The following is a 25,803-nucleotide window of genomic DNA, read 5'->3' on the forward strand; positions in this document are numbered from 1 at the left end:
CCAACTTGTGCTACTTGTTTTCCACATTCATTAAAACATGAACGGCAAACAATTGTAAAGCATTTAGTCATGAAGGGCACTGGTAACCGCTCTTTAATCTTCACAGAAACACAATGAGTAAGGTGAGGGTGACATTTATTCACCAAACAGGGGCACTTTGGAAGGTAAAAGAGGTCACTACCTGGACGGAATGCCAGGACAGCAGCATGAACCAGGTTTCTCCTGAGCAAACTGAGATGTGTGGTCACCCTCCCCAGGAGGTGGGCATCTCATTTCTCCCCAACTGTGGACAATGGCACAAGAGAGGCCAAGTAACTTGAGCAAGGGCACACAGCTAGGGGGTGGCAGAGCCAGTAAGGGGCCAGGCTTTCTGGCTCGAGAGGCCCTCTCAACACTATCGGCCTCCTCAGCCTGAGCCTTGTGGACCTTCACTGTGTGGTTCTCATGGATCCTGTGACCTTGACCTGCACAGCTGCCCTGTGTGAACGCCAGGTTGATTTCTGTGCAGGCCGCACAGTTTTCAGCTCAAGGCGTTTGCTCCCTGTGAAGCCCCTGCTCCACTGTCCTTGCCTCAGTCCCCCTGGGTTGAACTCCTTATGCATTCCTGACGCCACATCAAAGACAGCCCGCTTCCTATGTCCTTTCCTGGCCCTGAATCTCTGGGGATCTCCTTCCTAAGACCCTAAGCTCTCCGTGTGCACGTCTCTCCTGGCAACCAGGCCCAGGCTCCTGGCTCTTCGTGTTGCGGTCCTGGAGGGCATGACCTGTGCCCTCTGGTCTTTGTGTGACAATAGTGATAGAAGGTGCTTAACTAATGATTGTGTAACTGCTTATCAGGACAGATTGTGAGATATTACAAGTTTTAATATTAGGTATATTCAGACAGAGAATGTCATTTGAAATTAAATGTCTAATGAAGAAAAGGCTCAAACACAACATCAAGCCTAACCCAGGCCTCAGCGTGACATCCTGGTGGTACCACCACGTTCTTTATGTTCCTGGAGAGGACTTGGAGTCACCACAGGGAAGGCGCAAATGATGACAGGAGGAATTTTGTGCCCTATCATCCGGGGACTGGGCCACCTGAGTCTCCCTGTTTCCAAAAAGTAAACATTAGCTCCATCCAGTCTAACCCGGATCCATCTAATGACTTGGGACAGGGAGCCGGATTTGGAAGCCGAGCCTGGACCAGGAGTCACCTCCAGCTAATTCTCCTTGGCTTCTTCACCAAAACCCTGAACTTTACACGTCTTACATTTTTACAAAACGTGAGCTTAAATATTTGATCCCTACACATGTGACAGTTCACATGGTTTATTAGGTAGGTGTCTACTCAGTTACTAAGTTCTGCTCCACTTCCTGCCCACATTTTCTAGCTAACAGTTGCCTTTAGTATGTGAAAGTCTGGCCACTAGGACCATTACAAGGGGAATATGGGGAAACTGATATAAATGATTTCACGGCTACAACCGTGATTGTCGCCTGCAGCTCCTTCCTGCAGGTTCTTTCTGAAAGGAAAATCTTTTTTTTTAGGCTGATGACAAAAAAGTCACAAAAAAGTATTTGATGTAGGGAATGAGTGGGCTATTCAATCTCTTATTCTTCACTTCTGAGAAATTATAAGGTGTTTTGCTTTGGTGACTTTCTTCCCACCACAGTGCCTCTCATTGTAGAAGCCTATTAGATGGACATCCTACATGGATGCTTTAGAGTACTTTTCTTTCATATTTGTGTTATTTACCCTTTCCACTACGCATAAATCATTTTGTTACATGTATTATTTGTCTTGCAACTCCTTTATTATTTTTCCAATTGTCATAATTTTAATTTTTCTAGAGCTACTTGTACTTTGAATCTTTATTAACCATGAGGAGAGTAACAGATCTTAGTAATCTGAGCTTTCTGCAGACCCATGAAGGTGTCCCACAAGAGAACGAAACTGGCCCAGAGAACCTAGACCAGCCCCAAAAGAGTATGAGTCAATTTAGAACTTTCTTGTCTCCTCATTTCTCCCTATTTTTAACACCTAATCTCTCAGAAACGATGGTTAGCTGGTCGGAGAGAAAAAGGGAAGTAAGCGAGAGAAGAAGGAGAACACTTAATTGTGACCCAATGTGAAATTTTGATTCTTATCCAGACCAGGATATACTAATCTCTAAAGGGAGACATTGAACTTCATATCACAGGAATGGAGAGCCATTGAGAGTTGGCTTTAAGTAAGCTTATGACAAATCCGAGCTTTGAATCATATCACTGTATATGAATACAGTTCTGTATGCAGTCAGCTACATTTGAAATATGGGGATAAATAAAGATAATTCAAACGAGCAAATCTTCAAAACTTTCATCTCCAGTGAGCTTTATCTCAGAAGGTGGCAGAGGATAGGCTCCACCGAAGAGAATATTGTCATCCAGAGTAAGATGGATGCAGGGAGACAGTATCTGAGGAGGAGAGCCTGCAGAGACAGCAATCATGCCTGTCCAGGGAAAGCATTAGAAGCCTCAAAGGCAATGTGAAGAGACCCTGCAGAAGTTAATCCTTTGTACTTGGTTAACTCAGTTTGTGAGCCTGATCCAGAGTAACGAATAAATTACTGATATCTTCAACAAAGGAAACCCAGGAGGCCAATCAAACAGAGAGTTTTCTCCAGACGTACTTTGACTGTCAGATGTCAACACTCTGGAGAAGGTGTCCAGGGAAGACGGAAATACAGGCCCTTCTGTCACCTCCAGCTAACTTCCTGCTGCCACTCAGAGAGCTACAGACTGTGGAGTCTTTCAGTGTGCTCTTGGTAAAACATAGACAACATAAATTCACCATTTCAACCTTATTTAAGTGTACAATTACTTACATTGAGTACATTCACAGTCTCTTACTATCCATTTCCAGAAATCGTCCCAAACGAAGACTCCGTCCATTAAACCATCACTCTTCAACCTCTCCACCAGCCCCAGTCTTTGGAGTCTTGCGTATCTCACCCCTCACACTGTGAGCATCTCATGTAGGAAAATGTCCTGTATGAGATCCTATGTTTATTAGTTTTGTAACAGTGAAACTAATGAATGACCTTCAATTGCCAGGCTTGAAGGGCTACAGAAGTAGCCAGGAAAGGTCTCCAGGTGACCCCCTTGGTGATGCTGGGGGTTCTCTGACTGTCATGAACAGCCTTGTTCCCCTCTCCACTTCGGTGGTGGCTCCACAGTCTCTGGGTGACTGCACCCTTAGGAGGCAGAGGTGAGGAAATGGGACTGCATGGGTTCTACCCACAGACATACCCGTATATTTGTCCTGGAGCGAGGCCTGGGAAACACTTCCTTTGAAATCTTCCCAGTTGATTGTAACACAGAGCCAGGGCTGAGGAGCAGTGGGTGGGACTTTCTTCATCCCCACATGCACTGGTGGGGACAGGCTTTCCATTTCTGGGGAACTAGTAAGGACAGAGGGACATGTAACCTGTAAACCTTCCAGGATAATGTCCACCCATAGGGGTGCTCAATGGATGAAAATTCTTAAGTATTTTAGAAATAATAATAATTGATAAAAAATTTTTTCTTTTGTGGTATTTATTCAGTATGTTCTCAAAACAACACTGTGATATGAATATTATGTGACAGAAATTTAGTGATAACAGAGGGATGTCTGTCTATGCGCACGTGTGTGTGTCCACGTGCAGGTCAGTGTATGCCTCTGGGTGTGTCAGTGTGTGTAAAAGTGTGTATCTGTCTGTGTGCCAGTGTGTGTAAATATATGTCTGTGTATAAAGGTTATTTTAAGGTGTGAGAGTCCGGGAGGGCTTCACAGAGGACGAGACGTGAAAGGGGCCTTACAGATGAGGTTGTCAGCTGTCCTGTGCAGGGAAGGTTATAGAGGCAAAGGGAACACCACATGTCCGGGTACACTGGTGTGACCCACGTAACACGTGAGTGTGGCACCCAGACAACTATGGCTGAGCACAGAACCCTGGGTGAGCAGGTAGAAGACGTCGGAGGGATGCCAGGGCCGGGTCGTGCCAGGCCTTGTGTGCGACACCAAAGGTGGGCCTGGTCCTCCCAGCGATTCCAGTCTGGGTTTCTCAGGGTTGCGAGAACTCCTTGTGTGCACCATGCCTAGTGTGCAAACTGAACATGCAATGTGTTTCAGAAAATAGGGACCAATTCCAGTGCCCATGTTCCTGACGTGAGTAAGAAAACACATCTACTGTAAAAGAATAGGAGACAACCGATAATAGTAGATAACTGTTATCTTCTATTTTCTCAATCACAGTTTGAATGAATATCCCTATTATAATGGAGAATGGGTTTAGGACTAAGAATAAGTCCTCGTGCTTGACACATTCAGAAACAAATGGTGTCCAGTATTTCAGGGTTACAGGCGTAAGATCCGATTCACATTTGTTTTAGGAGGGTCACTGTGATGACCATGAGTAGGGTGCTGCGGGAAGGGTATCAAGACCCCAGGAGACCACGTGGGAGACTTTAGCACCCTCCAGGCAGGACTAGGAAAGGGCCGTGATGATGGCTGTGTGGGGGGAAGGACAGGAGCCGAGTGGGGCTCTGGCAGTGGACGGGGCAGCACTGAGCCTACTCTTAGATGTCAGGAGGGAGATGAGTTGCAATAAGATCATAATAGTCCCCGAAAGATACCCATATTGGACACCTGGAACTTGTGATTTATCCTCCAAGGCAAAGAAGGACTTCACAGAGGTGATAAAGTTACAGATTTTGAGTCAGGGACATTATCCTGAATGTTCTGGCGTCCTCCAAATGCCATCTGAAGGAAGCAAGGGGAGATTTGCACACACGGAAAGGGGAACGCAATGTCATCACAGAGGCAGAGATTGCAGTGATATGGGCACAAGACAACACATGTCACCAGCGTTCCGAGCTGGAAGCGCCGTGCACAGATTTGCATCCTGACTTCCCAGAGCCAGTGCTGCCCTCCTGACACTGTGTGTTCCGCAGACTCTTACGGGTTTTAGCTTTTGTCCTCCCCACGTTGAGAAAATAAGGTAAGCCACCAAGTGTGTGGTGTGTTACAGCCGACCCTGGAAACCAGCCCGGAACCCTGTGATGTACCCAGGTTTTCTGAGTCACCTCCATTAGCCTGGAGGGGCCATGGTGGAGGCATCAGCAGGGGGCAGACACTGTGGATTTCACAGTTCCCTGGGAAGTAAGTGCCCATTGCTTGAGTGGCCTTGTCCAGACGGCAGCCGGAAGCTTGTTTGTGCACCTTTAGGGACATGAGGGGTGAAGCAGTGGCCGCGCGGTGCAGGCAGTGAAGAGCAATGTGAGTGTGCAGAGCGACATGAGCTCGCTGGAGGCTGAACCCTGAATTCACTGCAAACTGAGAAGGGACGGAAAACAAGTGATACGGGATCATCCTAGGACTGAGCACAGTGAAGGGGTGAGGACCAGGCAGGTTGTTTGTGGTTATGATGAGGATGGAAGAGCAGTGACGCTGCTGGCCGGGAACCACGTGACTGGCCAGACAGTGAGGCTGCGGGTATCCCTCAGTCAGGCCCAGGAGCAGGAGCGCTGTGGTTGCTTTGTACCCCTAACCGTCCTTGTCACTCATGGCCCTGCGACTGGGAAATCTGTAAAGTAATGCAGGATGGTCCTGAGGAGATATTGCCTCTTGTGATCCCTGCACCTCAGGCCACCATGGGGACCCGGATACTGGGTCCTGAAATGTACTGCTGACAGCAACCATGGCCACGTCATGATGAAACCACCCCTTCCAGACCAGAGACTATTGGATGATAAAAAGACACGCGGAGAAGTGCAGGGCGAGTGATTTATTGAAGCAAGATGTTGAAACCTTTACATTTTCTGGGAAAACCAGATCATGGAACGTCAGAGGTCCTTGTGTGTAAGATTCTTTTCAATCTAGGAGTTACATTTGGATGCTACATTTTTCTTAAATAGAAGAAGAGAGAACGAGTAGGTCAGTCATGCTGCTCCCTGACATGACACGTTAACACCGGCTGTTGCTCAAATCCAGGATGTGGAAGAAATATTTCAACTAAGCAAAGGCAATGGAGGGCCCCAGGCAGGACAGCAGTGCGAGTGGTGAACTCAGACGACCTGGTCCAGTTATAACAAACCATGCGGATCAGGAAAGAGCCATGTCCACAGCCCGGGAAAGGGACCCTGAGGGACCCAAGAGTGGGACTCAGGATTCTAATGGATGGAGGAGCGGGGTGAAGAGCAGCGCAGGATTTGCTTTCTCTGAGCCCGAGGTCCCAGGACTGTACTTTTTCAATCCGAGGTTGACATGGGGTTGAGAGACCGGGATGGGGTGGGCGGGGCCTGGGTATTCTGCTTTCAGATTTCCAGCCTGGAGGTGTGGAAATTCACCGTGAGGGCACATGCACTTCTCTGCTCTGAGCACCCAGGTGTCATGGAAATTTGCATACACCTGACTTAATGCCAGCAACAGTTGGGGTGAAGACCTTTAAATATGTGATTTCTTCATGATTTAAGAGACATGATTTAAGTGTTTCAGCTTCACATGAGGCTGCAGGAGACATAACAGGGAGCGGCTCTACCCATGGCCGTGAGAGGTCCTCACATATAAACCAATATCTATGGTTTTTTTAAAAAGTCATCACTGCACTATTCTACAAACGTAAACTTCTAAACAAATGTCCAACAATAGAGAAAAGGTTAAATATACTAGGGTATACGTATATGATGATTTGCTACAGTGAAGTAAACAATCTTCTCAGTTGTATGTATTCTAAGCTGAGCCGTTTTGTTTAAATAAAGATTCTTTTACTGTAAAGTTTCATTAAAAGACCGGCAAAAAGCTGACTTTGGTGCCTGGGGCACTGCCGACCAATTCCTGGGGAATCTGAAGGTCTGGGGCCCATCTTCTGAGGCCTGCATCCTCCTCCCATTTTACAGAGGCAGCTCTAAGGACCTGGGAGAAGAAGGTGCCCCAGAAAAGCTAGAACAGAAAACTGACCCTGCCAACTTCTCTTTGAGCCAGGGTGGCCTTGTATCAAACACATTCATGGAACGGAGTGTTTCAGAACTCCTGCAGAGAGGAAGTGAAAGGTTTAAGTGAGTCCTGGGGTGAATTTCAGCCTAGACCCCCAGCTCTTTCAATCTCAGTCACCTTGTCTATGAAACAGTGGGTTTAACATACCCGTCTGCAAGGTGTCTAATAGTCTACACAACGACCAGACTGCATTAAGGAAATCCCATGAGTCCATCTTCCATGAGCGCCTCACCCCCACCTCCCGTGTCGTTAGAAAGTGGTAAAGTGAAAAAATTCTGTTTCTAGTTCTTCCTTTGCCTCTAATACAAGTGGGATCTTAGGGTCCTTTCTCTCTAGTTTAAGCACTGTATGTCATAAATTATTTTGTCATATGTTACTTGACATTAACCTGGAGAGCTGTAATAGGTGAGTTTTCTTAAAACAAAGACTGACTCAGTTAACTCTCTTTGAGCGGCTCTGTGCCAAACATTGTGTCCACTTGGTCCGGATAAATTACCTAATTTCACAGAAGGCCAGATACTACAAAAATGGGTTTGATCTTTCCTGGCTGAGGGAAGGCTGCACAGGGGCTGAGCATAGCCAATATTGTTTCTCACACTTGCTGACTAAAAGAGCCAGGCCTTCCTCTGACTATTATGTCCCTTTGTCTAAGCAGATCAAAATCTGAACTCACATCTCAGGTTATTCCAATGGTCATTAGCAGTTATGTTACGCGTAAATATGGTCTGATCAAAATTGGCGTCAGGGTCTCAAGCTGATTTCTCTTTGTTCCCTTCTAAATCTAGCCACAACAATTGAGCGTATTCACAAGTCTCAACCTGGAATTAAGCATGTGATTCATTTCCTGGATAAGGCAAGTTAGGATCAACAGAGGCCAGGAGGCAAAGGGTTTGTCCAGTTGCCCCCCCCCCACTCCCAACCCCTAAGCACAGAAATGATTTGTTTACAATCTGCTTCACCATTTTTGTAGGACAGGGACATGAGAGGGCAACGGGACATTTGTCTACTGGACTATATGCTTGCTAACCTGTATTTTTTCAAGTTGAAACCATCAGTTAGTTCAACAAATTTATTGATTCCACACAGAATCCCAAACTAGGATACTCTAGCTGTATATCACGTCGAACTAAACAGAATCTAAACAAGTTAGGGAGGTCATCAAAACTCGACACTGGCATAAGAACACTTGCAAAGCAAAGAAACGTCACACAAACTGTTTAAATGTTGCGTATCAGAAAGAGGAGAAATTTGCCACTGTCCTGCTGACCTATAATCAGTTGTGTTTGTCTTCCTTAGTGAACTTAAGCTAAGCATGATCCATACGGTATTAGATTTCGTATTTGCAGCGCTTGAAGAAATAACTGACAAAGAGCAGACACTCCACACATGTTGAATGAAACACTTATGGTTTTAGGTAGTAGGTGGGGTTAATCAAAGAATCATCCTACAAGTGGCATGTTTTTAAAAAATAAACTTTTTTTATCATTGTGAAAGTAATACTGTACGTGTTCATTATATACAGTTTAAAAAGTATTAAAGTATAAATTACCTTGCTCCACTCATCCAGAAATAATCACTATTATCATTTCCTTCCAGTTTTTTCCTGCAGTGTGATGATCTCGGCTATTAAAATTTCATCACATTATTTTTAATGTCTGCATAATATTCCATTGATGCCCAGATTGTTGTGTTTGCTATCATAAATATTGCTTCAATGAATATCTTCTGTTTCTAAATATTTTTCCAAAAAGATTTCCTTAGACGATCTTCCAAAACATGGACTTATTGGGGACATTTTAAGTTTCTAAATAAAGTTGCCAAACTATTTTTCCAGAAAAGTTAATCAATTTACATTTTCATTAGAAGTGTAAGTGAGCTTCCATCCCGTAGTATCTTCACTATAGGAATAATGGTTTAAGCAAGGTCTTTTTTTCCTTTAATGAGATTAAGCAACTTTACAGAAAAGTAAATTTAAGAATGTTAAACCATGAAATGTTCTCATCATGGCAGACTTTCTTCTGTTATTTAAAACCCATGGGTTTCTTACATAATTATAATCACCAAGTCCATACTACTTTGGGGTTCTACTTTTTTTTCACTGCGAAGTATTTCCTACCTATCAATGTGGTTCACATCCTGGTCACTTTTAATCACTCTGTAATTCCTTACTCTGCTAATATAGCCCAGTGAGCCTGACAATTTTCTTATTGTCAGGACTTATAGTCATTTCCAGTTTTTGCTATTAAATTTGCTATAAACATCTTTGCACAGTCTACCATCCTCCACTTTCCCAAGAATGAAATTACTTGATTGAAGAATACAGATCATTTTATAACTCTTGTTACACACTGTCGAGTTGCTAGGCAAGGTTTTTTTTAATGGAAAACTGGCTCTACAGACCATCCTTCCTGAGCAAGGTGCAGCAGCCTGCCATCTTAACTGGCAGCCAGGTCACCTGAGCTTCCCCACGCGGACTCGCGAAGTCTTTTCCCCATTCTGAACCTCAACCTTCTTATCTATAAAATGAGGGGTTTGAATTGAATGGATTAAGGTCTTTTTCTACCAGAAATCTAGCCATATTTCTCCCAATCCATTCTGTATCACCCTGACTCAGGCTATATATAGCTCAGTGCATATAGTGTGTTAAGCTCTGCTTCCTTTCCCTTGTCCGGAGAGTCCCATCAAAGTGCCCAAATACTAGTATAATCAGAGGGGACACAGCAGAGCCAAGGAGTTCAGAGCACAGGCCAGTTCCAATCAGTCCTGCCACTTACTAGCTGTGTGACAAAATACTTAACCTCTCAGTGGCTCAGTTTCTCCATCTGTAAGTGAGGTTAACACTCGTTCCTACCTCACAGGGTTGCTATGAGAATTAAATGAGTTAATGTTTGCACAACACTACGAACAATTGCCTAGGACGCAGTAAGTGCTTTATAAAGTGTTGAAACAATAAAATTTAGCACGTCAACTCTGGGTCTCGTCAACTCTGGGTCTCTTCATACTGCAACAGCTCCTTTACTCGGGCCTCAGCCTCTGGGCGCTTTCTCACTCCTTGCTGAAGCCTAGAAGTCAGAATCCCAAATCTCTGTATTTAAAGGCTTTTTACAGCCTCTACCTAGGTGCCTCCGGAGTGGAGTAGATGCCTCAGCTTGAAGACCCGGGCTCTTCACACAGGAGCTCCTACAAGTCTGGGCCGCTTCCTTTTATTTAAAGATCACAGTTAATTTGGAAACAGAACAAAAATAAAACCAACAAAAAAAGGCCAACAGGGGTACAAAAATTGAGGGGCATTTTTAACGTTTTACTGAGCAACGTAGAGCATTAACACCCCCGCGCACACACACACAACACACACACACACACACAACACACCGGTAAACCACAATCATGCTGTTCACAAGGTAATTGCCAAGAATTCTCGGTGTTACGTGAGGCCACACAACAGGTGGAGCAGCGTGCGAGGAGGTTTATCAGCTGCATCCCTGGAGGGTCAGCGTCCGGACACTGGCGAGGGCTTTCACAGCTTAAAGCTGAGGCCCCCGGGACAGCCTCACCCACTGGGTCAGCCTCAGCCCGGGGACAACCGCGGCCGCAGGAACAGCCCTGTCCACCCCCCTGGCCTCCACTGGCAACCCCGCCCGCCGCCCCGCCCCCTCGCCGCCCCGCCCCCGCCGGAGCCAACTCCTCCCCCGGAGCCCGGGGCCGCTCACGCATCCGGGGCCGCAGCCCGCCGCGAGCCGGCCCTGCACCCAGGCACCTCCCCGGGAACCGTTATCCCACGCGCGGCGCCCGCTGGGAGCGAAAGCCGCGACTCGGGAAGTGGGACCCAGCGGCGACACCGGTAAGGAGTCCGACGGGGCGCGCGTCCCCGCCGGCGCCAGGCCTGCTCCAACCGGCTCGCACCGGTAGGCGGGGGCTCGTTCCGCGCCACGCGATTCCACCAATGCGAGCGCGCGCAGCGGTGCGGGGCGGTCGGGCCGCGGGTGCTGAAAATCCGGCGCGTGGGCGGCGGGCTCCCGGCGCGCGGCAGCGGACCCACTCCGGGAGCACGCGAGGCCCGCGCGCGCCATCCGCAGGCCCCGAGCGCGCGCCTGACAGCCCTTTCCCCTGCGGGCGCGCCGCGTCGCCAGGCCTCGATGGCCCCCGAGACCCCGGCCCAGGGTCCGACCCCGCGCTACTTCACCTGGGATGAGGTGGCGCAACGCTCCGGGCGCGACAAAGAGCGGTGGCTGGTGATCGAGCGGAAGGTGTACAACATCAGCGAGTTCAGCCGCCGGCACCCCGGGGGCTCCCGGGTCATCAGCCACTACGCGGGACAGGACGCCACGGTGAGCCCTGCGCGGCCGGGGCACGGGAGGAGGCGGGGCGGCGCGGCCGGGCTCGGGGGCTCAGTGAGCGAGGCAGGAAGTTGGCTCCCACAGCCCGACAGCAACTGTGACAATTCAGGAGAAAGCCGAGAGGCGCCCGAGCGTACCTGTTACCAGTGACGGGGTGTGCTGTGGACACGGGACGCAGGGGCAGGAGGGGCTGTGAAAACTAGTCTGGGCAGTGGAGGTGGAGGCCAGCAACGTGCACACCAAACAAAGAGCCGCGCGGTCCGTGGGTGCGTCCCTTCTGTGGCCGCGAGTTTGCGGTGTCCAGGCGCGGGCAGGCCCGGAGCAGGGCCGGAGGGAGGAGAGCGAGGCTGCAGGGCACCAGGCCACCTGCCGCGGCCGAGGGAGGAGGGGACGGTGGCTGGGCGGGGAGCGCAGCCGCGTCTGGACAGGGCCTGCTGGGCGACCCTCGTGAGCGTGGGCGTGAATCCCTGTCTGGCAAAGGGCTGAGGCGGGAAGCCACCTCGTTCCCGCTGCCTTGGGACCCCTGCACGGAGTGAAGGCGGGAGGGGACCGCTCGGGCCAGAGAGGGCCAGCGGCTGCCCGTGCGTAGGCATTCATGAGAGTGACGTGCCGAAGGCGGGTGGCCCGCACCAACATACACTCGGCGAGGACCCCGGAACGACCCACGAGTCCTGCGGGGAGATCGCTCAGCCGCGGGCCAGCGGGGTGTCCAGCTATTGGCCGCAGCAAACATCTAGCTGTTTGCATTCCCGGTTGTAGGACCGGAGCGGGGTCGCCAGCCTCCTCCGTCCGGCTCACTGCTGGGTCAGCGCGTGCCCCAGCCCGGGTCCTACTGCTCCCCTTTCTAAACCACGGGTTCTCGGAGATAAGGCACCTGGCGCCTCCCTGCTGGGTTGGAGGGCTGGGGGAGTGGTCACCGTTTGGGACCCAAAGGTTGTAGCGTTCTCTTCGCCACGCCCCCTATCTCAACATCCTTCCCCCAACCTGCTCCCTGCGATGTGACCCCCTTCTGCTGTCCCCACCCTCCGTCCTTGCCATCCCGGAGCGCGCCTCGGGCCTCGAGGGTGAGGGTTCCCGTTATGTCGCAGCGGAGCACAGGCGCTTCAGGGTGCGGGCCCGCCCTTCCCTCTGACGCGGCCAGCCTGGAGGACGAGGCCAGAACCTGCGCTTGTCACCCGAGTGACCGCCGGGGAGCCCAGACGGCGGCCAAAGGCCTAGGCGGGGGCTGGCGCATGCGTAGACGGAGCAGGCAGTAACTCCAAGGTTTCTTGCAGTGTGATTTGGGGCCGGGGCCTGCAGCGGCGGGGACAGCGATTGGTCCGGCTGTGTGGTGCCACCGGCCGCCGGCTCCGCCCCGGCTCCCGCCTCGCCTGCAGCTTCCCGGTAGGGCCTGGGGCCTCCTGACCCACAGACGTGAATCTCATCACCAAGGACCCCACCTCGCATAACCAAAATTAGGGGCGCCAGGGAAAGGGGTGGTCAAAGTGCTAGGCGAAATATGGAAGCCTACCAAGAACAGGGGCTGAGGGAAAGGAGAGAAATGGAAAAGTTCTCCAGTTCGGATATGGGGAATCTTCCTCATCAGATTTTTATGGAGAACGCTGGCTCAAAGAGAGGCTTGTTAAAAGTCCCACAGCAGGAAAGTTTCATAGCTCTACCCGTGCGTCTGGTTCTCACCAGTACCCCTAAATTCATGTGTAAAAGCTGTTCCCAGAAACTACAGAGGAAAGGCCAGCCCAGGGAGGTCTTTTTGTGGTTCCCGCCACCCTATTTGTCTGTGTGGTGCCATTCTTACTGGACCACAGATGCTCTGTGATCCTGAGCTGTGGACACCCAGAAAAGGTCTGAGCACCCTCAGAAGACAGCTGGCTGGATGAAGGCAGTCTCTGAACTTGGGTACAAACCTTGCCAGCAAGGTTTGTAGGATGGCCAGGAAGGTCAGGAGGATGGCCTTTGGAGGGAACCCTCCAGGAGTCCGGGGGCTGGGCTGGGTGCCTCACTGTTCTGCCTTCTCCCCTTCCTTGCAGGATCCCTTTGTGGCGTTCCACATCAACAAGGGCCTTGTGAAGAAGTACATGAACTCTCTCCTGATCGGAGAACTGTCTCCGGAGCAGCCCAGCTTTGAGCCCACTAAAAATGTGAGACTGTTTGCTGTTTGGAGATCCTGTGGTTGTTGAGGGGCAGGGGGTAGAAGGAAGTCCTACAAAGGATCACAAGTGACCACAGTCAGTATTCTTGGAAATCTTGAGGTCCCTGCTTCTTCTGCATAGTCATTGGGACCCATGGTTCTCACAAGGCCATCACCACTACCATCATCATCATCGAAATGAGACCCATCTTAAGTACTTGCTCTGTGCCTGCCAAGCATAGCCTCATAAATTCACATTTATAGACGAGAATACCGAGGCTCAGAGAGGTTACGCAATGCGGCCACGGATCATACTGTTGGTAAACGGCAGAGCAGGGACTTGAATGAAGTCTAACTTCCAAAGGCCATGTACTCTTAGGCATGATCCACAGCACCTCCTCCTGTCACCCTTCCTCGGTATTGTGGTGTTTTTACCTAGGACTGTGGACTTCCCACAGCTGCCTCAGTGGGACGTCCTTAAGCCTCAAAGGACCCTTCTCACCAGCTGTGTGGGGTTGCAGCTGGGAAGAATAACAGTTGCTCCCTCTCCACTTTCTCAGAAAGAGCTGACCGATGATTTCCGAGAGCTGCGGGCCACCGTGGAATGGATGGGGCTCATGAAGGCCAACCATGGCTTCTTCCTGCTGTACCTGCTACACATCCTGCTGCTGGACGTTGCTGCCTGGCTCACTCTTTGGGTCTTTGGGACGTCCTTCGTGCCCTTCGTCATTTGTGCAGTGCTGCTCAGCACAGTTCAGGTGAGAGCCTTTGGCTTGTCAAGAGCACAGCCATGCTCAGCATCCCTGGAGAAAGTTCTCTGTACCCACAGGAGGCGAAGGCGCTCTGCCCTCTGAGCAGCAGAGCTGAGGACGTGGGGGAGAGTCAGTGCGGAAGGAGGACACATTCGGTTGTCTGTGGTTTTCATCTGCGCATTACCCACTTGTGCACCTTCATTTCTCTCACTGCCTCTCCAGCAGCTTCTTCCAGGGTTCCCTTCTTCCTGTGGAATTTCTCCTCTGAATCTCCGCAGTTAGTTTCTGCCACAGCCCCAGGGTGCCAAGAACCACGATTCTGGTCTCTCAGTAAAGCTTGGCTTCTCCCTCATCACACACCTGCCTACCATGCTGAAAATGCGTGCGCCCTAATGCTTGGCTGTCCAACCCCATTTGCCGGGCCTTCTGCTTGCCCCTGAGTTTGTCATTCTGGGTAGGGTGGATGTTCAGTCCATCATAAGACTTGTATCTCCAGAGCTGGGGAAGCCGAAGAAGAGGGAAGGGACAGTGATTTGCCCCAACTCTCATGTGAGTTAGTGACACAGCCAGAGTTAGGACCTAGGCTTCCTGATCCCTTTCCTGATGCGCTCAGTTAGGATCCTGCAGCCATCACAGGCCTCGGTGGGTGAGGGAGAAGCCAAACGAGTGGCTGGGGTCAGTGAGAGGGACACTGGGCTGGTGGGCTGCTCTCAGCGTTAACGCTTCTTGCCCAGGCCCAGGCCGGCTGGCTGCAGCATGACTTTGGGCACCTGTCTGTCTTCAGCACCTCTTCATGGAACCACCTGCTACATCATTTCGTGATTGGCCACCTGAAGGTCAGTGGGGTAGGGAATGGTTCTCGGGAACTCGGGTCAGTAAAGGACTGCCTGGGAAGAAGGGGGACACGGCTTTCATACTCATGTCCTGCTTTTCTGTAGGGGGCCCCTGCCAGTTGGTGGAACCACATGCACTTCCAGCACCATGCCAAGCCCAACTGCTTCCGCAAAGACCCAGACCTCAATATGCACCCCTTCTTCTTTGCTTTGGGGAAGATCCTTTCTGTGGAGGTGAGCAGGTCTTGGAGAATGGAAAGCCGCCAGCACAGAGTGCTTTGGGGGAAATGCTCACAATGCTGTCATTGTGGGAAAGACATTGGGGGCTGACTGCCCAGCTGTTTGGAAGTTGTGGCAGTAAATGGGGTGCCCAGGACAGAACCACCTGTCCTCCCTAGTGAGTCCAAGGCAGCGAAATAGTGATTGTGTAAAGGTACTATGTGCTGCTGAGGATCCAAGGAGGACCAGGAGATTACTGTGCAAAGCCCTGCTCATCCTTGGAGGTGATGGATGGCCTTCCTTGGGTACTTTGTTGACACTCCTACCCCAGGCAGTTGTCCCCCTGCCCCACATTTTGTATTCCTCTCTCTTTGATGTCCCACTGTGTCACAGTCTTCCCCACCAAGGGCTGGACTATCTTACTCTTCTTTGATGCCCAGTGCCTGAAACATTCATTCACCAAGTAATTCTTCCCACCCACCTGATCTGTCTCACTTCCAGGGTGGTCAGTGTTGGGTTTGAGTTGTCATCTGAGGTTGTGAGCAAAACTCGTAATGCAGCTAGCTGCTAAAGGAAGGATGCCTGAGGGAGATCTAGTGAGCTTTTGGTGAGCATAATGCAATAAAACGCTTTGAATGGCCAGCAGAGTTCTTTGAAAAGTTAATGTAAAACCCTTTGTCCCAAGGTTCTAGGCTGCAATCAGAGTTCTGCCAGGTTCCCCTCCACCATTTTATGACATTTCAGCCTGCCAAGAATTAAACTGTCATTAAACACAGTTCCGTTCCAGGCAGGAGTTCAAGGTGGCCTAGCCCTCCCCTCCCCTCCGGCCATGAGAAGAACTTTGTGGAAAGGCTTTGGCAGCACTGGCTGTCCTGGCACCAGGAGCCCCTAGCTTGAAGCTTGTGTCTCACCTGTCTATAATATCCTAATTTTCCCACCTCCTGAACGGGCTCATTGGGTTTCCCACATGGCCAGCATTGCTACCGTCAACAGTGTGGACGAGGGACCAGCCCTGGCCTCCTGGCTCCAGTTGCTGCTTTGCGGGGGGTGGGGGTTATTAATCAGGCGGAACATGGGGCTCTTGGTAGCACTTTTGTTGTCACTGTAGAGGGTTAAAAAAAAAAGTAGGACTCTATAAGTGGAAGAGAACCTTCTCACACCACTGCCTTTATTGCTTCTTGGCACTGGGGTTTTCAGGAAATTCCTATCTGTAGATACTAAAAATAGAGAATGGTCTGGAACCAAAATAGCCTTTTTTTTTTTTTGGCCTTGTTATGAGGTTGAAGGTAGGCTGCCTGTTAGTACGTTTGTAAAGGCCTAGGGTACCTACCGACTGCTTGGTGCTGGGTTCACTCTATGTGGACCGTTGAACGGGGCATTGGTCCCTGGGCTGATCCAGTGGCACCCACCTCGGTGCCTCTGGAGGACAAGAGGTGCAGGGGACACTTGACCCTAAATATAACCCCCTGGCTTCGGACAGTCAAATAACAGTGGGGCGGTTATTAGGATCATGATGGCATGTGATTGCCATTCACGGAGGCAGCAGTGGACAGGGCTCCCTTCCAAACAGTTCCAAAGTAGGAGGCCAGTATCTGCCCACCCAGCCAGCAAATACGACCTATGCTCCTCTTCTGGTTTCTCCCTCTGTTAATGTTGCTTGGGGTGAGATGAAGTTCCCACATCAGCAAGCCTTGTTGACACTGCCTCTGGAAATACCCCAAATTCACTGACTTCTGCAGCTCCACTGCTTCCCCTCCCCGGACCTGGGCCATCTGGGGTCTAGTTTATTGCTCCAGCCTCCTCATTGGTCTGCCTGCGACTGTACTGCCCCCTGTAGTTCATTCTTCCCACTGCCAGCCAGTGTTTTAAAGCACAAAGCAGATCTTGCCACACCCATTGAAAGCCCTCTAAGGGCTGCCCATCACCACTGGAATAAAATCCAAACTCTTCACCATGGCCTTAATTACAAGGACTCTCGAAGGCCTGACATGATTTGGCCATCCCTAGTCTTCTGCTCTTCTCAACCATTCTCCCCTGTTGCTCACTGTTCCCCAATCACACTGACCTCATTTCTGTGTCTTGAAAATCCCAAGCCTCTGTACCAGCTGTTCCCTCTGCTTTAAATGCTCTTGCCCTGAATCTTTACGTTGCTCGTCCCTTCCCAGCTCAGTCTTCACATTAGATGTCAGCACCGCAGGGAAGCCATATCTGACCACCCTCGCCAAAACGCTGCCTCCCTCACTTTCGGTCACATTTTCCTGTTTTTAATCTGTAACCACCCTGAGTCCTGTTTACAGATTTTATCACCAGCTTCCTCTCAGATTATAAATTCCATCAGGGGAAGAATGTATTGTTCACCTCCATATCCTCAGCACCTAGGACAGTGCCAGGCACATAGTAGGTGCTCAATAAATACCTGTTGAAAGAAACAGGTAATACAGAAAGAATGCTTCGTTTAGCAGAATGATCTTGCAAGGAACGGCCTTTCAATAAATGACCTGTCAAAACAGTGGGCCGAGGCATGAAAGAATGAGCAGGCTTTTTGCTCTAGGTAGGTTTCCTGCTGTGCCCTGCGGTGCTCTGGTCACCAGAACTAATTTGGGCGCGAGGAACAGAAAGAGCCATCAGGTGAGACGGCAGAGCTTTGCTGTGGTTTCTGTGTGCTCACACGAGGCGGACCGGTTGACTGGTGGCCCCAGCTTGTCTCTTCAGCAGCGAGGCTCACAAAATAACCAGCACCTACTGGGAAAAGCCAGAATCTTCAGATTGCCGAGTTGTTCTCAGTATCCTGTTTAAAATATTTGCCAAACTTTGCTTAGCTTTCAAGGAGTTTTATAAAGGTCATGTTGAAGTTAAGAGACCAAAAGATTTTAATGGGGAAGATCGGGGGCTAGATATAGAGGGAATACTGACCTGTGTATGGGGTAAAAATGGTTGTCCTTGTAGACTGGTGCCAAAAAAGTATCAGGTGGGAAAAAGGACGGGGAGAAGGTGGAGGGGCCCGGACAAGTTAGGACGAAGGATTTTGGATAAACCTGAGGAGTCCTGAGGACTTGAAGACATCACTGTGTACGTGCCTCAGGTGGGCATGGGCCACTGAGCTGCATGCCGTGGTGTGGCACGCTTAGCAGATCGAAGCCTGGGCTTCATGTGCCACGTGCTGGAGTTACGGCTGGGCCTGCTGGCGCCTTCCAATAACATCAACGAGCTGAAGATCCCTAGAATAGGCCGGAACTCCTGAGCAGGGAACAGCCAAGCGCAGAGGAGGCGGCGAATGGGTGACCGGTCTGTGGGTGCTGATTTTTGTTTGCTTTTCTTCACAGCTTGGGAAACAGAAGAAAAAGTACATGCCATACAACCACCAGCACAAATACTTCTTCTTGAGTGAGTGTCCCCATCCAACACAGGGGGACTTCCCTTGGGATTGGGGCTGAAGGGAGTGAGGAGGAAATGACTCTGAGGGATTATGGTATTTTATGTAAAGGCGGGAGGAAGTACTCCACTCCCAACAGGTTACTCCCTGCATGGGAGCAGTCTACCACTTCAACTAAGCAAAGTCAACAGTTAGGTTAATGTTTGGTCAAAGGTCATTTGTATTAGAAACAAACTAGTTCCTCCAGTCCCACCCTGGCTTCCACAGAGAGCTGAGTGGTAGTGTGGGGCCATCCCAGTGAAGACTTAAACCTCACCTTAAAACTCACCGTCAAACAGAGACCTAGGTCAAGGTGACCCAGTGGGGTGCAGTCCAACCCCCAGGGAGACACAGGTAGATATATAGCTAAGGGAGGATTGGACCCAGAGGGATTGTAGGAGCTATTGGAAAAACGAGAAAACATTTCTGTAGTTGTCTTAAGCTCTTTCTGAAGATTGCTGTATGTTCCCTGCTTTAAAAATCTGTTCCATAATGCTTAGCTCTTTCTGAAGACTGCTGTATGTTCCCTGCTTTAAAAATCTGTTCCATAATGCTTAAAATTTGAAGTTTTAAAACTCCTTTAAAAATTCATGGGCCGGCCCAGTGGCTCAGGCTGTTAGAGCTCCATGCTCTTAACTCCGAAGGCTGCCGGTTCGATTCCCACAAGGGATGGTGGGCTGTGCCCCCTGCAACTAGCAACGGCAACTGGACCTGGAGCTGAGCTGCGCCCTCCACAACTAAGACTGAAAGGACAACTTGGAAAAAAGTCCTGGAAGTACACACTGTTCCCCAATAAAGTCCTGTTCCCCTTCCCCAATAAAATCTTAAAAAAAAAAAAAAAAAAAAAAATCCTTTAAAAATTCAAAATTTTAAAGGAAAGGAGGGGATGATTCCATTGATCCCATTTTAGTTCAAAGGAATTTATCCTAACTGCCTTTTACTAACCATCCCTGCAGTAGAAAGGGTGATGGGATAGAGGCTGGAACAGAAACGTCCAGAAGAATGTTAGAGTGCATGTCATCTCAGGCTAGAGGAGCCATGGGTCGGCATTATAATGTGGGGGTTATCGGGAGCATCGGGGCCACGCAGGGAAGGGGTACAGAAAAGGAAACGGAATAGCACATAGGACGGGGTCCACTTCCTCAGTTCCCAGTGTTAAGAGAAGCCACTCAGCCCCTTCCCACAGGTGACCTCTGGGGCTTTGGGTTGGATGGCACAAGCTCATTTTCCTAGTTCTAGGAAGTAAGCTTTCAGCCCATGAAGGATCAGAAGGGTCCCCGCGTTCCCCTTCCCCCACATCCCCTATGTCTGTCTGTCTGTCTGTCTGTCTGTCTGTCTGTCTGTCTGTCTCTCTCTCTCTCTCTCTCTCTCTCTCTCTCTCTCTCTCTCTCGCACACACACACACATACTCTCTCTCTCCTACTCCTGCTCTGTCCCTTTACGTGGGTGGTGGAGCAGCCAGGATCACAGGACAGATACTGCAAGGACAGGTGTAAGATTCAGTAGGAAGGCCCCGGGCAGGGGCAGGGCTGTTGCCAGGGCAACTCGAGGAGTATTAGCAGTGCCCTTTTAAAGGCATGGGAGCAGAGCAAGTTTCATTTTGCGGAACTTGAATTTCCCCAGCTGCCGCCTTCCACTGGAAAAGAATGCCACTCCCATCCCTCCCCCTTCTGCCATCCTCTTGGGAGATTTTGCCTTCTTCAGACTTGCATTCATGCCAACCTTTAGTGCCTGCCAGTTGCAATGGATTAAGGAGTGCCAAGGCAGCTGGAGGGGCAGGAGGAGATGGCAGAGATGCTGGAGGCCATCCCTCCAGCACTAACCAACCCTTTAGTAACCATCATGCTACTCTCACCTCCTCCCTGTCTCTGTTTACTCCCCAGTTGGGCCCCCAGCCCTGCTGCCTCTCTACTTCCAGTGGTATATTTTCTATTTTGTTATCCGGCGAAAGAAGTGGGTGGTGAGTATCCATGGCCCAAGAGACCCATATCCTTTGTCTCCATTACCCTGAGGGAGGGGAAAGGGGTTCGCCAGGGGAAACCCCACTGATTTACTCCAGGCCTAATTTAGAGCAGAGTAGTAGAACCAGGTAGAGACCTGCCTTATCTCTAGGTGGGATGATTTGAGCTCAGCAGACAACCTGACGCCCCATGCCCTGTTTCATTCGGCAGCATCTCCTGAGGTTCTTGCGCTGGGCATAAAGCCAGGGCCAGGTTGGGGAGTGTGGAAGAGTAAGGGATGGCACCTGCTCTCAGGAAACTTCTGAAGCAGGGTGTAGTTGACACCAGAGAAGAGGTACGGGCCGAAGGTTCTGGATTCCAAAAGGGGCCTACTACATCCAGCTGATGAGAAGTCTTTGTGATCTGATCAGAAAAGTCTTTGTGAAGTCACTTTTCTAGCTGGTCTTGGAGGACAGACAGGTGGGGTGGAGGGAGGATGGACTCTGAGCAGAGAAGCTGGGAAGCAAGGGGTTTGTCCACTGGACATTTTGTGGACGACTCGTGTCAGGAGAGGAGTGTGATGCAGAAATGGTTGGCAGTTTGCTCAGGGTACTTACTGGCACGCACTGAGCCGTGGTGCTGGGAGATTTCATCTGGCAGCACAGTGGAGGGACGAAGGATTTGTATGGGTTGGGAGGGGCTGGAGGCAGGGAGAGCCTGTGAAGGAAACAGGCACAGAGGCCTGGTGGTACCACTAGGAACAGAAGGACAGAGCAGTGGCACTAGGTATTCTAGGACTGGGACACTGAGAGGAGACGCTGCCAGGAGGAGAGGTGATGTGTTCCAGTCTGGGTGTGAGAAGAGCCACACTGTACAAAGAAATAGTGAAGGGAGAGGAAGAGGACGAGGCAGGTGCTTCGTGTGTCATGTTCTCTGCTGCTCACTGCAGGACCTGGCCTGGATGATCTCCTTCTACGTCCGCGTCTTCCTCACTTATGTGCCGCTGTTGGGAGTGAAGGGTTTCCTGGGCCTTCTCTTCGTGGTCAGGTACTTGATGGGGGAGCAGGGATTGGCAAAGAAAAGGAGATGTTTGGGAGTAACCAGTCTGGCCTGGGGACTGTGCTGGGGCTTCAGGTGTTGGCTTGGGGAGGTGGCCAGGCTGGAGCAGCTATGTGAGGGCGAGCGAGAACTCCCGACTCCGCTTGTACTGTTTCTGTCTGTGCCATTTCCACCAGGTTCTTGGAAAGCAACTGGTTTGTGTGGGTGACACAGATGAACCATATCCCCATGCACATAGATTACGATCAGAACGTGGACTGGGTCTCCACTCAGGTAAGGGATGGTCACCCAACAGCTAAGAGAGGGTGGGTGGGTAGAGACGCAGGGCAGTGACAACAGAAGCCCCCAGCAGCATGGCCTCATAGCTTGAAGTTTCCTGCCACCGTGTGGAGAAGGGAGTGAGCAGGGACGGTCCCCCCCGCCCTTCCTCTCAAACAGCGTTACGTGGAGAGGGCCGGACTGGCCCTTCCACCTCGTTCCCAGAGCCATGCTGTCTCTCCCTGACCTTTTCCTCCAGCTCCAGGCAACATGCAACGTCCACAAGTCTGCCTTCAATGACTGGTTCAGTGGACACCTCAACTTCCAGATTGAGCACCAGTGAGTGGGGAGACCCTGGGAAGCAGGGTCTGGGGGAGGTGGTGGGAGCAGAGGAGCCACTGACGTTCCCCTGTTCTCCCTAAAGTCTCTTCCCCACAATGCCGCGACACAATTACCACAAAGTGGCTCCCTTGGTGCAGTCCCTGTGTGCCAAACACGGCATAGAATACCAGTCCAAGCCCCTGCTCTCCGCCTTCGCCGACATTGTTCAGTGAGTATCTGAGCCTGGGAAGATGGTTGGCAGGGCAGGAGGAGGGCAGAGCAGCGGGGCTGGTGGTGAAGTGTGGGGCTGGAGCAATAGGAAGCTTTCCCCAATCTGGAATGGCGGTCAGCAAGGCAAAAGCAGGGCACTCTTGGTGTCGTGGCCTGGTCAGTCCTTTGCTCAGTGCCATGGCCCAAGCTCTTTCTCAGGCAAAGGGGAGGGGAAGCATTCCCATGAGGGGACTCAGGCCTGGAGACGGGCCTCCACACCTCTGTGAGCTGGTGGGTGGTTGGGCTGTGGGCTCGGTTCCGCCCCGTCTCACTGTCTGCTTCCATCTTGTCCCCGCAGCTCACTGAAGGAGTCCGGGCAACTCTGGCTAGATGCCTATCTTCACCAGTAACAGCCCCCATCTGGAAGAGGAGCCTCTGGAGCCAAAGCAAAGGGGCGCTTGAGGGCAATGCCACTACAATTCTACAATTGAGAGAGTGGGTCTGACGAGATAAAGACTTGGCTTAAACCCCCCTTTATCTTCTAGGCAGCTCTATGACTCAAAGAGGTTGGGGGAACATGCAGGCCCCCTAGAAGGGATGGAGCTATTGGGGCAGGGATGTGTTTTACTTCCTTTTTCTAGTTTGTCTGATACAGATGGTTGAGGATCAAAGAGGGGGAGTCAGGAGGGTGTTAGAAGAATAGGGAGGACCTACTAAGCCCAGAAATTACGAAGAGATTTAGCACTAAAATTCCACCCAGGAAAGGGGTGAGCTCATCTTACCGGTCCACTTCTCAGTGCCTTTCCACCCTCACCTACAAACCTCAGGTTCACAGGCTAGAGGGAGATAGAGCAGCTTAACCTTTTGAGCAAGATTTAGACAGGAAGCATTAGTGTTCAGAATTCTGAGGCCTGGAGCCCAGCTCACTTTAGGGCTGGGTGGCTCTGTCTGCCTCAGGCTCCTGGAGAAGCGATTTCTCCTTTGCGAAGCACGCAGGGCAGAGGTGTTGGAGACACCTGGCCCTAAAGGATCCTGCCACTACTGATTTTGGTCTCGTGTTCCATCCAAGGTACCAAGGGAACATTAGGTCCTAGGTCTTGCCAAAAATGGCTAATGGAGAGTTACCGGCCATTAAAAATCAGTTCAGCTTTTGATGCACCTCTTCTAACCAGCAGCCAAGGAACAAAACACCCTTCGGACAGGGAGCCCACTTGCTCCATAAGCAAGTGAGCAGACGGGGCAACTTCATCTCCCTAGAAACACATGGGGGCTCCTCCTGCTTTCTCTTTGCTTCCCTACCTATAATTCCAAGTTCAATACAATAGCCGCCAATGAGCACCAGTGACCAAGCTGGGAGATACTGAATTAGTCATGAGGAAAACACAAGTTTCAGTCGTAAAGAATATAAGGGCTGTAAGAAATTTTCTACAACCTAGGTTATGTTGTAGCATTACTTCTGAGCAGGAGCAGTGGGGTTAAAGGTAATCATTTTAGTTCTAAACCAGAAAATGGGAAGATAAAAAAACAGAAGTTTGTGATCGTTGTTGCTGTCATTGGGCTTCTTAGGCTGTCAGCTCTGTTCAAGTGTCTTTCTCTGCTGGAGACCAGTAGGAATTTAGGATCTCTTGAGCATACCAGTCTAATATTGAAAAAGTCATTTTTTAATTTCCTGGTTTTTAAGGTAAAAACAGTTTAACCCATCTCTAGAGAGCAAACATAGGAATGTACCCCAGGAGTCTCACCTTAACTCCAGGGCTTGTCATTAGCGTTCACCCCCTCTTCCCTCCCCACACCCACGGCCTTTCAGTCCCGGTGAGGGGATTATTCGCCTGTTCAACAGCATCTACTGTAAGCATGTCGAGCATTTGGGACACTGGGATGAGAAAGCACAGTCCTGAGAGAGTTTGCATTTAGTTCTGGGAGAACGGCAATCAGGGAGATGAGGGTCCTAGAGGCAGCACCTATGGAAAGGCTGTTTTGATTTCTTAGGAGTTTGTCAAAACAAAACGATTTAAAAAACAGATGGAGAACAGGTTGCAGAAGAGTTGAGATCTTTTCCATTTGAGAAGAACCTGGTTTAAAACAGTCTGGGTAGAAAAATGAGAAGCAGAATTGAAGAGCTCTATTTTCATTGGGTTCCTCACTCCAGAACAGATGCCGATCCTTCCCCATCCCTCTGTTCCCTGCTACCTGAGGTTTAGGTGTGGTGTCACCAGCTTGTCAGGCCTGGCTTTGGGCCCAGGCTCCCGATCTAAGCAAACCAAGCGAAACTTTATTGAGCCAAGTCCAGATCCTCAAAGCAACTCAACCACTGTGGCCTTCTCTCCTTAACCTGGACCAGTGTTGTCTCACATGGCCAAAAAGGGACATACCAGTGACAGAAGGTTCAGACTGTTAAAGTGGTAACGTGAGTGATCAAAGCCAATGACAGATGGGAAAACAGGCTTAGACAGGACAACTCATCTCCAGTCAGATTGTGGCAGAACTAACATTTGAATTCACTTTCTAAAAACTCCAGCTTTCGTTACTTTCCTCTTCCTACCACTTATCTGGAGGCATTTTCTTTAATTAGGCCCAATATTAGTATCCTTTGTGTGCCAGTTTTGTTACCACATTTCCAATGGAATAAAGTTGAAAACTAAAATGAATTTTGACCAAATGAAGGTGATTCACTTGTAATCCAGTGCCCTTCTGCAGTCAGCAGGACTCACTGTGTGTCTGCTGTAAGTCACCATCCACCTCTGTGGCTCTAACTTCTTTCTGAATGAGTCCCTGCACAGCGTCCGCTTTGTGTAAGCAAGCCCCTTGGGCAGAGAAAGGAACATCAGGACCTCTGGAACACAACAACATACAGGTGGATTATGGCAAGGAAAAGCCAGCCTCTTTCCATGACACTTGCATGTTCCAGTGCTAAACTGCCTAGATACACTAGCCAGGTTTTATGTGCATTGCTTGCTCCTAGCATGAGGCAGTCCTTGCCTTTTAAACTCATTTCTAGTCTCAGTGTGGATAGTTCCCATAAGTCTTTACCAAAATCTCTCTGTAGGCACAATGCCAGAGCTGAACTACATAAAGCCATGCCTTTTTAACTTCCATCCTATTAAAATAGCAATCTTTGAGCAAGATTAGAACATGCTAAATAAAAATCTGCAAAATGGATTGTTCCTGCAGTGTGCAGTGGTTAAACATCTAGACAAGACCAGACAATTCAACTTCAAAAAGCAAGAGGCAAACAAACCACTACATGCATGTCTACCACAGGGTACAAGCCCTTAACTAGAGCTGTTGCGCTGAGGTGATAACTCCAAAGTCTTACCACTTCTGGGACCCA

General features: G+C 50.1%; 1 protein-coding gene across 1 annotated transcript; it reads left to right on the forward strand.

Annotated features, from left to right (window-relative positions):
• Window positions 1-10,700: 10,700 nt before the first annotated feature.
• On the forward strand, window positions 10,701-25,629 carry FADS1 (fatty acid desaturase 1). The gene is made up of 13 exons (XM_081064090.1): window positions 10,701-10,844; window positions 11,134-11,331; window positions 13,368-13,478; window positions 14,029-14,226; window positions 14,955-15,056; window positions 15,159-15,287; window positions 18,596-18,656; window positions 20,568-20,644; window positions 21,574-21,671; window positions 21,860-21,956; window positions 22,201-22,280; window positions 22,366-22,491; window positions 22,831-25,629. Exons 2-13 carry the CDS (start codon window positions 11,140-11,142, stop codon window positions 22,880-22,882), a joined length of 1,323 nt encoding a protein of 440 aa, XP_080920216.1. The 5' UTR covers window positions 10,701-10,844; window positions 11,134-11,139; the 3' UTR covers window positions 22,883-25,629.
• The last annotated feature ends 174 nt before the right edge of the window (window positions 25,630-25,803 follow it).

The sequence above is a fragment of the Rhinolophus hipposideros genome (assembly GCF_964194185.1).
Source record: "Rhinolophus hipposideros genome assembly, chromosome: 10".
In the NCBI taxonomy this organism is placed as follows: Eukaryota; Metazoa; Chordata; class Mammalia; order Chiroptera; family Rhinolophidae; genus Rhinolophus; species Rhinolophus hipposideros.